This window comes from Leucopleurus acutus, assembly GCF_964270905.1.
Source record: "Leucopleurus acutus genome assembly, chromosome: 2".
Classification (NCBI taxonomy): Eukaryota; Metazoa; Chordata; class Mammalia; order Artiodactyla; family Delphinidae; genus Leucopleurus; species Leucopleurus acutus.
Genome location: NC_139143.1, coordinates 171,372,716 through 171,385,513, shown reverse-complemented (window position 1 = coordinate 171,385,513; position 12,798 = coordinate 171,372,716). Strand labels below are relative to the sequence as shown.

Here is a 12,798-nt window from a genome sequence, read left to right as displayed (position 1 = left end):
GTAAATTGCACTTCATCAAAATTAAAATTTTTTGTTCTGTGAAAGACACTGTTTAAAAATAAAAATAAGCCACAAACTGGGAGAAAAATATTTGCAAACCATGTATCTGATAAAGGTCTTATATCTAGAATATATGAAGAACTCTCCAAACTCAGTAAGAAACAACCCACTTTTTAAACGGTGGGGGAAGCAAGCACTTCCCTGTTGATCCAGTGGGTAAGACTCTGCCCTCCCAATGCAGGGGGCCCGGCATGTGGAAGATCCCACAGGCAGCACAGTAACTAAGCCCATGTGCCACCACTACTGAGCCTGCGCTCTTGAGCTGCGTGCCACAGCTACCGAAGCCCGCGCACCTAGAGCCGGTGCTCTGCAGCAAGAGAAGCTACTGCAATAAGAAACCCGCACACTGCAATGAAGAGTATCCCCTGCTCGCCACAACTAGAGAAAGCCGGCGCACAGCAAGGAAGACCCAACGCAGCCAAAAATAAATAAGTAAACAAATAAATTTATTTTTAAAAATAAAATAAAATAAATAATAAAAGACTGATAATATTAAGAGTTGCTGGGGCTTCCCTGGTGGCGCAGTGGTTGAGAGTCTGCCTGCTAATGCAGGGGACACGGGTTCAAGCCCTTGTCTGGGAGGACCCCACATGCCACGTAGCAACTAGGCCCGTGAGCCACAACTACTGAGCCTGCGCGTCTGGAGCCTGTGCTACGCAACAAGAGAGGCCGCGATAGTGAGAGGCCCGCGCACTGCGATGAAGAGTGGCCCCCGCTTGCCACAACTAGAGAAAGGCCTTGCACAGAAACGGAAACCCAACACAGCAAAAATAAATAAATAAAAATTAATTTTATAAAAGAGTAGCTGAGGATGAGGCCCAGCTGTATTCTCACACAGTGGTGGTAAAATAGACTGGGAGCGTAAAATAGACTACTTTGGAAAACAATTTGTAAGTTTCTTTAAAAAAATCAAACAACATACGATCTAGCCATTCCATTATTTCTAATAGTCCCCCAAAATAGAAACAACCTAAATGTCCATCAAAACATAAATGAATGAATATGAACATAGTCCTGTGATGGAATACTACAGAGTAGTAAACAGGAATGAACTATTTATAATGCCACTACTTGGGTGGATCTCAGTAATTATCCTGAGCGAAAGAAGCTAGACAAAAAAAGAGTACATACTGTATGATTTTATATAAAATTTTAGAAAATGAAAACTAATTTATAGTTACATAAAACAGATCAGTGGCTGCCTCGGGGCAGGGTGGTTGAGAGTAAATAAAGCAGATGAGTGTTTGCTTGGAGGCAGGGAGATAGAGATTACAAAGGAAATGAAATTTTGTCAGGGAGGTTGTAGTGGGTAGAGTTGTATGTTCCAAAATAAATCCTAATCTCTGGTACCTTTGAATGTGACCTTATTTGGACAGAGGGTCTGTGTAGCTATAATCAACTTAAGATGAGGTCATACTGGATTTGGTAGGCTCTAATCCAATGACTGGTGTCCTCATAAGAGGAGGGAAATTGGGATGGATAGACACAGACACACACAGAGAACGCTGTGTGACTAAGGCAGATACTGGAATGATGCATCTACAAGCTAAAGAACGCCAAGGACTGCTGGCAACCACCAGAATCTCGGAGAGAGGCATGGAACAAATTCTCCCTCTGAACCTTCAGAAGGAACCAGCCTTTCTAACACCTTGATTGTGGACTTCTGGACTCCAGAGCTGTGAGAGAATAAATGTCTCACAAAGTGAATGTTATAAGCCATTCACTTTGTAGTAAATTGTTACAGCAGCCCTAGGAAATCAGTCCAAGGGTGATAGACATGTTCCTTACCATGACTGTGGTGATGATTTTTTTTTTTTAAGATTTTTACCCTGAGGAGCTAAATCGTTTAATGCACTCTTTTTTTTAAAAAATATATTTATTCATTTATTTATTTTATTTTTGGCTGCTGTGTTGGGTCACCATTGCTGCGTGCGGGCTTTCTCTAGTTGTGGCGAGCGGGGGCTACTCTTCATTGTGGTGTGCAGGCTTCTCGTTGCTGTGGCTTCTCTTTGTTGCAGAGCACGGGCTCTAGGCACGCGGGCTTCTGTAGTTGTGGCACACAGGCTCCATAGTTGTGGCTCACAGGCTCTAGAGCTCAGGCTTAGTAGTTGTGGCGCACGGGCTTAGTTGCTCCGCGGTATGTGGGATCTTCCCAGACCAGGGCTCAAACCCATGTCCCCTACATTGACAGGCAGATTCCTAACCTCTGCACCACCAGGGAAGTCCTGGTGATGATTTTATAGGGACATACCTATGTCAAAATATCAAATCATGCAATTTATTGTATGTCACTTATACTTTCGTAAAGCTGTGGTGGTGTTTTTTTTAATGAACATTGAAAAAAGAAACGCTTTGAAATACATAAAGTTGTAAATTGTATATAAAATGGGGGTGGGAGTTTTCCATGCAACTAAAGAGTTACTAGCACATAGTTCAAATACTGTCAGAGCTATACATTAAAAGTAAGAAATGAAGAACTTTCTGATTCTAGAAATGACAAGTTGTCATTGGTGAATAACATCTCAGAACTGGGAATGAGATGAGAAACTTCATCAGATTTCAGAGAGGACTGAAATTAAAATCATAGGTTTTACAGAATATAACTCCAAAAGAGACAACTTTAAATTCCAGTAGTTCCTAAAACACTGGTTTAAAAATCAAAAGAGAGGCTTCCCTGGTGGCGCAGTGGTTGAGAGTCCACCTGCCGATGCAGGGGACACGGGTTCGTGCCCTGGTCTGGGAAGATCCCACATGCCGTGGAGCGGCTGGGCCCGTGGGCCATGGCCGCTGGGCCTGCGCGTCCGGAGCCTGTGCTCCGCAGCGGGAGAGGCCACAACAGTGAGAGGCCCACGTACCGCAAAAAAAAAAAAAAAAAGAAGAATCCACCTCCCAACACAAGAGACACGGGTTCGAGCCCTGGTCTGGGAAGATCCCACATGCCACGGAGCAACTAAGCCCGTGTGCCACAACTACTGAGCCCACGTGCCACAACTACTGAAGCCTGTGCACCCTAGAGCCCACGCTCTACAACAAGAGAAGCCACTGCAATGAGAAGCCTGTGCACCACAACAAAGAGTAGACCCCGCTCGCCGCAACTAGAAAAAGCCCGCGTGCAGCAACGAAGACCCAACACAGCCAAAAATAAATAAATAATTATATTAAATAAATAAATCAAAATCAAAAGAGGACTTCCCTGGCCGTCCAGTGGTTAAGACTCCACGCTTCCAATGCGGGGGGCGCAGGTTCAGTCCCTGGTTGAGGAAGTAAGATCCCACATGCTGCACAGCCAAAAAAAATAAAACAAAATAAATAAAATAAAAATAAAAAGAGGAACATCAGAGTCATATGGGAAGCATTATACACACACACACACACACACACACACACAGTCTCAGTCCTCATTCTGGTTTCCTAAATGAGAATTTTTATTAACATCTTTGAGGATCTGTGTTAACCCATATGCTGAAGGAGCAAATCTGTTTGGTTGCCACCAGAACAGTCCAAATCTTCATTTTACACATGAGTAACTCAAGGTCTAACTGAGCTTTTTTGTGGTGATAGGGCTTGCTGGTATCAAAGCTAGAACTAGAATCCTGGCCTCCTGTTTGCCTGTACAATTCCTTTTTATGTTGTAATATCTGTATTAACACTTTCAGTGTGAAAAGTGTTTTATAAACACTTTTCATAACGTGTTTCAAAAGTGTTTCATAAACAGATCTTTATAAACAGGACCGGGAGACTTAACATTGACAATATTCTTATTTGTCTCCTTTTTAGACGACTGAGTCAAAGACCAACACCAGAAGAACTAGAACAACGAAACATACTACAACGTGAGTCCAGCTATGGAAATGAAGTCGTATAGATTTTCTTTGTGTGTTTCTGACTTTAATATACATGACAGAAAAGAGAAGCATTTTTCAACAAGGGCCAAGGAGAGAGTATTCTAGCCAAGGAAGGAGTATTCATACTTTTTACCCCTGAAGGAACATAGTTCCCCCCAAGCTTCCTTTACAAGATATCATTATGATATTGTTTAGTGTACTGGGATACTCCAGAAAATTGTATTTTAATTTTCTCATAGTATCCTGCACCTACCTTGGGCATTTGAGAGGTTTTGACAGCGTGTGCTGCCCAACTTTTCTCTGCCTTAAGAGAGGTAAGGTAGTGGTTGTATATTTGGAGTGGACCTTCCTATTCCTAGTGTCTGAGAGCTGGGACCCAGAGCAAGTCTCAAATGCAGCGGTTGTTCTGCCTTTTTCATCTCTTAAGGCTTTCATACCTCCAAAGTCAGAAAATAGGACCATGTATTTAATTTGCTTTCTGTTTATGTAAATGACTAACTGAAATAGCATTCTAATCCAGTACAGATTTATTTTTCCCGATTATAGGGTGAAATTTGTCCTTAAATACCTCCACAGTGAAGAGGATTAGGCTTCATAGGGTTACAAGTGTGGGAGCCTTTATAGACTTATCATGTGAAACCTAGTGTGAGCTCCATTCTCCATTGTTAGTGGTTACTCTTGAGCAAAGATCTGCGAAGTTTTTCTTCCAGGGCACATAGTAAATATTTTCAACTTTGCAGGCCAAAGAGCACAAGGAAGCTATTATGTAGGTACTTATCAAACCATTCAAAATGTAACCATTTAAAAATGTAAAGGCCATTCTTAGCTCATGGGCAGGAAAAGTACAGGCAGCTGGCCAGATTTGATACCATAGTTGGCTGACCCATGCTCTTAAGTATTTGACTACACCAGTTGACAAGAAAATTGTCTTGATTAACCAGTCCCAAAGTAAGTATTTTATTCTGACTTGGAGCCTGTAAGAAATATCTGTGTATGGGACTTCCCTGGCAGTCCAGTGGTTAAGACTCCAGGCTTCCACTGTAGGGGGCCTGGGTTCAATCCCTGGTCAGGGAACTAAGATCCTACATGTCATGGGGTGCGGCCAAAAAAAAAAAAAAAGTAGTATCTGTGTGTAATTACTGAAACGTTTGATATGCAGATTGCCATTTTGAAGTAATATTCTTTGTTTGTGGCTGTCAACTGTAGCTAAAAATGAAGCTGATCGTCAGGCAGAAAAACGAGAGATTAAACGTCGGCTCACTAGAAAGGTACACTGTCTCCGTCTGTCCACTCACTGTGTGTCTTGTATTTGAATGACCTATTTGACTGGAAAGAAATAAATTTGACTTGAATTGCCATAGACTGCTGTGAAAATAGAACACATGATGAAAATACAGAAAACAGCATTATAAGAACTTTTTTTTCCCCATTTTTACTGTTTAAAGAAAGCCTGGCACAAGAAGGTGCTCAATAAATGTTTGCACAAGTTTTGACCTTTTATTTGGTAGACCTGGGATTTTGGTGTAGACTATAAAAGCTGTTGATGTATGGAAGCGGTAACAGGAGGAGTGTGTAGAATTCAATTTTGCAGGGCAAACTGGTGGTTTTCTAAACAGAGAAAGAACTGAACTTGACCCTTAGTAACACCTGAAAAGTATGAAAACCAAATAGGATTTTCTCATTGGTCCCAAATCAGTTAGGGTAGAATCTTTTCTGTACCAAACTTGTGTTAACCCTTAAACTCTGGGATTAAGCCCTTTTTCCTTTCCCTCCCTCCATAATAGTTGGTGATTACCTCCTGTAGATTCTTGGAGTTGGTCTGAGTTCTCTAGACATTTCTTAAAATGTATAAGAATCCCCAGGAGAGCAAGGAATCTAGGCATTTTCCTCCTGATTTTTCCCACTTCTCCCCTTCCCCAGGACCAGAGGAATTATCCTTGATAGATTGAGCAAGTTACCTGATTGTTCAACCTTAAATCATGATTTGTTACAGAATCTGATATCTTGGGCATTATTCATGGTGAAAGGAAATTCACCCTTAATATTACCCATTAATAGATATTGCTTTCATATTAAATGTATTCACTTTCTAATGTATTAGATATGAATTTGTAGCCCTGACCCTTTTGCTACCCAAAATGTGGTCCACGGAGCAGAAGCATTGGCATCACCTGGAGTTTGTAAGAGATGCAGAATCTCAGGCCCCACCCCAGATCTGCTTAGTCAGAATCTACACTTTAACCACATCCCCAAATGGTTTGTATGCATGTTGAAGTTTGAGAAGCACTGGTTATACTGGTTTATAGCAATGGTTCTCTGTCTTGGCTGTGCACTGTGGAGCTTAAATAAACAAACAAACAATCTCCTGGTACCCAGAATCTCTGAAGATGGACCCAGGGATCAGTCACATTTAAAGGTCCCCAGCTGATTCCGATGTGCACTGAAAGGTTGAAGCTCTGAGTTAGAGGCAGTTTGAATGCATGATTGATGCCTAACTCCTGGCATAGTGAACTGAGAGCCTCCATTTCTTTCAGCTCAGTCAAAGGCCAACTGTGGCTGAACTACTTGCCAGGAAGATTCTGAGGTTTAATGAATACGTGGAGGTAACAGATGCTCATGATTATGACCGGCGAGCTGACAAACCTTGGACCAAACTGACCCCTGCTGACAAGGTGTCTGTCGTCTGTCTGTCTCTCTTTCTTTATTTGAAGGGTACAAGACATTAACTAGAAGGGGGAACCATAACAAAATTTCTGCTTCTCGTATAATGTTAAATATCTAAGGTACAAAATACCAAGATGTACCAACCAAAACTTTATACTAATGACTTCACCACCACCACCAAAACTGAAACAGAAGAAAATCCCTGCTACATCACAGAGTACAAAAATCTGGAAATACAACACATTTTTAAACAGTGGTTATGTTTGGTTGGAGGGAGTTTGGATGGTATATTTTAGTAATTACCCATATTTCACTTTTCTAACAGGAAAAGCACTTTTACATGCTGTGGAAACTATAAAAAGTACAATATCTCTTTGGAGGTCTTCAAGTGTTTCGATTTAACTGGAGATTTCAGGTTTATTATGAGATGAAGGGTGTCAGGAAAGGCAATATGCATCAGGCTCAGAGCTTCACTCAATGTGTTGACCTGGCTTCCTCCCTCCCTCTGGGTTGCCTTCCAGGGGTCGCAGTCACTCACAGAGTTAAGCACAGTAGAGACTAGATGGCAGATACACTGCTGTACTCTAGCAGACAGAAGATGCTGAAGCGTTTTTGTTTCTACTCTGCAGGCCGCCATAAGAAAAGAATTAAATGAATTTAAAAGCTCAGAGATGGAAGTTCATGAGGAGAGCAAACATTTTACACGGTAAGACCCAAATACTGTGAGCTAAGTAGAGCTCCACCAGAAAGCAAATGTAGCAGAGTTGTTCAGCTAGGAAGAACTCTAATGACATAGTTAAAAGAACAACACTCAGTGTTAATTGCAAGAAGACTACGTTAAGAGAAACAGATGAGAACTAAGAGGCATAGTTCATGCCTTATTGAATATGGCATTTTATGTATATTATCTTATTTAATCCTTGCAGCAAACATACCAGGTGTGTTCATATCCCCATTTTCTTGATGAGGAAGTAGACTCAAATAGGTTAAGTAACGTGCTTGACTTGCACAACCAGGATGTGGGGAAAGGAATGAATGACTAAAAGCCACTGGGTGCTCTCTTCTCTGCACTTCACTGTCCCAGGTTATGGATGAGGAACTGTTGCTGAGCTAGACAACAGCCTGCCCTCTCTGGTTTCAGTCCTTTCTAGCACACTTGATCTTACCAATTTAGTGTATAAACGTCATGAAACAAGCCAAGAAGCATTTTGATTTGGAATTACTGTTGTGATTAAGGACCCAGCCCATACCTAAAGACTCAGCGAGCCACAAATGGAATCAGTGAAAGTATCTAGGTGACTCCCAGAACATTTATAAAAGGAGGATAAATGAAAGAAGTTATAATGACAATTACAGTTTGCTGTAAAAAAAGAAAAAAAAAGGAAGAAGCAAAATTGGAAATAAAATATTGTTAAACATTTTTTCGATCACAGTACAGACAAATGGTTATTTTAACTACAGAATTTTTTTGTACTGAACTCTGACAGGATTAGAGAAGGCAGATTCTTTGAACAATAGTAACACCATTCAGGGTGCTGTAATATGAACTCAAATAACAAACCATACTTGCCAGCAAGGAGATTATAGTCTAATCCAGGAAGAGACCTATGTACCGCTGTGTACAATCAATATGATAAATGCCTTAGTCATTCTGAGGCCTGAATCTGTCAGGTTTCGTATCCCAACTCCACCATTTCCTGGCTATGTCAGTGTTAGCTATTTTTTTTAATAAATTTATTTATTTGTTTGTTTATTTATGGCTGCGTTGGGTCTTCGTTGCTGCACGCGGGCTTTCTCTAGTTGCAGTGAGCAGGGGCTACTCTTCGTCGTGGTGCGTGGGCTTCTTATTGCAGTGGCTTCTCTTGTTACAGAACACGGGCTCTAGGCGCACAGGCTTCAGTAGTTGTGGCACATGGGCTCAGTAGTTGTGGCATGCGGGCTCAGTAGTTGTGGCTTTCAGGCCCTAGAGCACAGGCTCAGTAATTGTGGCGCATGAGCTTAGTTGCTCTGCGGCATGTGGGATCTTCCAGGACCAGGGCTCAGACCCGTGTCCCCTGCATTGGCAGGCAGATTCTTAACCACTGCGCCACCAGGGAAGTCCAGTGTTAGCTCTTTTTATTAGTAGTAGTATTAGTAGTAAAGTACCATATTGAGCAACAATACAAGAAAGTCAGAGAGAAGGTGACATTTAGGCTGCATCTTAAATTATGTAAAATAATTTATTTGGACAGGAAGGAAGGAAGGAACATTGTAAGCAGAACTGCCAGCTTTAGCAAGACTTTGGGAGGCAGGAAAATGCGTGTTCTGAGTAATAGAACATGTAGCTGGAGCAGAGGATGGATGGGGGCAGCATGGTGAAGGTGAGACTAGCAAGATGGGTTACAGTCGTGTTCTGAAGAGCTTTGACTCATGCTAGGATATTGGAACCATTGGAGTTCTGTGTATTTGGGGAAGAGCCCTGGTGGAACTGTGGAAGGTGATTTGGAAGAATGACAAGACCAGCAGCAGGGAGACCAATTAGGAAGCAACTAAAATAGAGTGAGCACGCTGCTAGCTCAGACCAGGGAAGATAGGTTTGAAAGACATTTCAAGCATAGAATCAACAAGATTTGGCAATCTGTTGATTCCAAGGATGAACTAAAGGAAGTAATCAAAATGACTCCTTAGATTTCCAATGTGATTTTTGAAGACTGTTTAGTTAATAAGGAGTTCAGGCAAACAGTTTAGGACATTTATTCGGTGAATATTCAGCACCCACTACCTGATAGATACAGTGCTAGGTGCTTGGGATATAGCAGAGAACAAGATAAAGTCCCTGTCCTCAGGGAGCTTTTATTCTAAAAGAGGAAGGCAGACAGTGAACAAACTAGAAAGTCAATTATATATGTTGAGTCTGATGAGCCTGTGACAGACACATGGAGGGGGAGCTGCCTAGAAGACAGTTGGATATTCAGCCTAGAGTCCAGGGAGAAACGCAAGGTATAAAGATTCAAATTTACGAAAAAAGATAGTAGTTCTTAAGGAGAAAAGTGTTTTGTATTTAAAGGGTGGACAGAGGAAAATGAACCAGGAAAACATTGAGGAAAAGCAATTGAAAAAGAGGGAAAACTAGGGAAAAGATAGTGTTACAGAAGTCAAAAGAAGAGAGTTTCCAGAAGGAAGGAAGAGGATCAGGAGTATCGGCTGCTACAGAAACGTTAGGTAGGATTAGAGTGGAGGACAGGTGACTTTTTCAGTTGGAACATTCATTTCATTACTTTTAAGATAATACAGTTGACCTGTGAACAAGGCAGGAGTTGGGGCTCCCACAACCCTCTGAACAGTTGAAAATCCACATATAATTTATAGCTCCCCTCCATATATGTGGCACCTTGGTATCCATGGTTCCACTTCCTACACAGGCTATTCAGTCATGTAGTTCTGTGGTATTTACTATTGAAAAAACTACACGTACAATTGGACTCGCACAGTTCTAACCCTTGTTGTTCAAGGGTCAATTGTAATAGCAAAGAAATCTACGATATTTGGTAACTCAGCTCTTTTTGATCATCCGTTTTAGCTACCACCGTCCATGATGCTGAAGTTTGAGAGAGGATCTAAGCAACCCCCTAAAACAGGGCTGCCTTGCTGCTTCAGTCTCCAGAGCGACATGGAGGGAACTTCAGCACTTCTCAGCACAGCCAGAATTGAGTCCTCTGGGATATAGTTCTGGGGTGAACAGCACTTCTGTGAATGTAGCATTTCACTGGAATGGATTCTCATACGCTGCCTTGGGCAAAGCTGAACACTTTGTCAGTGCTTTTGAACCTTTTAATATTGCAGCGTACCTGAGGGCTCTTCCCTCACCAGCCACCAATGTTCTGAGTCACTTGCAGGTTCCAGGGTTTATTGGCTGCACCTCACCCTCACCCACGATGACTGCCTGTGCTGAGGCACAGTTTGCACGATTAGGCTTACCTGCCCTGTCCTGTTGTGAGGCCCACCTGTGTAGGCGCTAAATTCTAGCCATCACATCTAGTTGGTGGTGGGGGAAACCTTCTGGAGGCCCCCAACCTTCTGGAAAAAGTGGCCCCCACCTCCAGGGGAAGCCTTCATACCACACTGGCATGTCAGCTGAAAGCACTGCACTATACCTCTTCTGACACAGCAGGACAGTCCTCTTCAGGCAGTCCAGCCCAAGAGAAGCTCAGGATCTGACATGTTCTTCCTTTTGGCACAAGTCATTCTGACTTTTATCTGTAAAAAAAAGACAGAAATCTTGAAGAAATGATGGGAACTTATGTTTTTCCTGTCTGTTAAACAGTCTGAGCTGCAACCAGATTCCAAGTTGGGAAAATGAGAAAGCATGTATGTTTTCTGTATATAAAAGCAAAACCAAAAAAGGCCTTTACATTGAGGCTAACTTGGCAGAAAACTGACTCATGGCTTAAATTTTATAGGCTATTGTACTTTTGTTGTACCAAATGATACCCTAACTCATTCTAACCAAGAGATGTGTTTTCCCCCATAAAGCAGAGTTGCAGCAACTCTGGGAGCACTTGTGTGCTGTCAGCCCCACACTTCCAGCCAGAACACAGCAAGGTCCTGGGGATGTGGAGTGCTAGATAGAAAAAGGTCTTTGGAGAAGCAGTTAGGAGGGGCAAGATCATGACCCACTGCTCCTCTCTTTTCCTCAGTACTGTTTGCCTTCTCCTGCTGTGTGCTTTGTCTTAACTCCCAACACTGATCTTCCTGCTGACCCTCTCTGGAAGCTTCCACCTCACTCCTCCTCTTCCAAGCTGTAGCCAGTGCAGCTGGTGCCTGGGCATTGACTCAGGCCCCACTCCTTTTTGTATGTGTAATATATGTTAATATGATTTCCTAAAACAGAAGATTCAGTTGCTTTCTTTGAATTTTTACTGAAAACCATACAGCCTTACTATTTCCCTCTAATTCCTGTACATTCTAAGTGGAAGGGAAAAAAATAGTTTCCACTTAACTGATGAATGTGGCTTTTTCCCTTTAATGTTCAGAAAATTGTGGCTATCTTATAGATTTCTTCTGATTTCTTCTGCAGTCCATGTTGTTCTGTATGTGATCTTTACGTGGATTTTTCTCTTTTCCTCCTTTCATGTCCATGTAAGATTTGCTGAACAATCAGAATATCAGGTTAAAACACAGCTAAAGTGACCTTAAAAGGTAGTATCTTCCCTCCATATGGGGAATAGGGAGGTATTTGGATTTCTCAGTAAACGTCAAGTGCTTTATGGCTGTGGAGATACACTGGGCCCACATCTCCTTCAAATTTATTAACATTTGGTATGACCAAGGGAAGATAAGTGACAGTTCTACAAAGTTGTTAGAGGTCTGTATATAAGGTGGCCACACATTAAGCGTTAACTTCTTCTAACCTTTCTGTCTTGTTGTTCTGGAAACTATTTGGCTTATGCCAGCATCCTCTGTGGCTTCAGATGACATTTTTCAAACCCCTTTCACCGCCTTCCTTTCCCTTAATGTGCCAAGCTTGAAACAGGATTTGATTTCCCGAGCTACTTGTCTGCTTTCTATGTGCCACCAAGGAATCTAGTTCATCTTTCATCTCATTCATGTTCTTTTGAAGCAAGATACTTTGGGAGTCAAGTCTTTCAGGTGTTTATATAAATATATATATAAAGAGGATTTTGTGTTCTCTTTCCGTGTAAGTAACAATTCACAATCATAATGTAAAGAAGAAGTAAAAGCCTGTTGTATTGTACTTCAAGATGCTTCCCTGATGTACAGAATCTCCTTGTAAAATAAATAATTGCATTGTAAATCAGTCTTCCTATCAATGTTAATTATTAATGTATTTTAGAATTAAAAAAAGTTATACTATTCTGGTATGTAGTGTTTATTTTTTATGTTCTACCTCACTCCAAATGATTTAAGGTTGCTTAAAAATGCTCCCTAAGGGACTTCCCTGGCAGTCCAGTGGTTAAGACTCAGTGCTCCCAGTGCAGGGGGCATGGTTCAATCCCTGGCGGGGGAACTAAGATCTGCAAGCTGCACAGCGTGGCAAAAAAAAAAAAAAAAAAATCCCTAAAATATTGCTAGACACCCTAAATGAGAAGTAGATGAGGGGGAAAAATTAGAGTAAGAACATTAAATGTAACCAGAGATGAAGGTCAGTGATGTTTGTGTCTGTCTGTACAGAATTGTGGAAAAAGAATAAGCTGCAGAAGGGAAAGCCAACTATGAACCCCACACTGTG

At 41.7% G+C, this 12,798-nt stretch overlaps 1 protein-coding gene across 2 annotated transcripts in view; it reads left to right on the top strand.

Annotated features, from left to right (window-relative positions):
* Nucleotides 1–12,367, top strand: part of PHACTR4 (phosphatase and actin regulator 4) — a 116,975-nt gene extending 104,608 nt beyond the window's left edge. For both annotated transcript variants that reach the window (XM_082864030.1, XM_082864031.1), the window contains exons 10-14: nt 3,838–3,893; nt 5,112–5,173; nt 6,440–6,577; nt 7,199–7,275; nt 10,129–12,367. In XM_082864030.1, the coding sequence (XP_082720156.1) occupies nt 3,838–3,893; nt 5,112–5,173; nt 6,440–6,577; nt 7,199–7,275; nt 10,129–10,144 (349 nt within the window). In that variant the 3' untranslated portion in view covers nt 10,145–12,367. The remainder of the gene's footprint in view (nt 1–3,837; nt 3,894–5,111; nt 5,174–6,439; nt 6,578–7,198; nt 7,276–10,128) is intronic.
* The last annotated feature ends 431 nt before the right edge of the window (nt 12,368–12,798 follow it).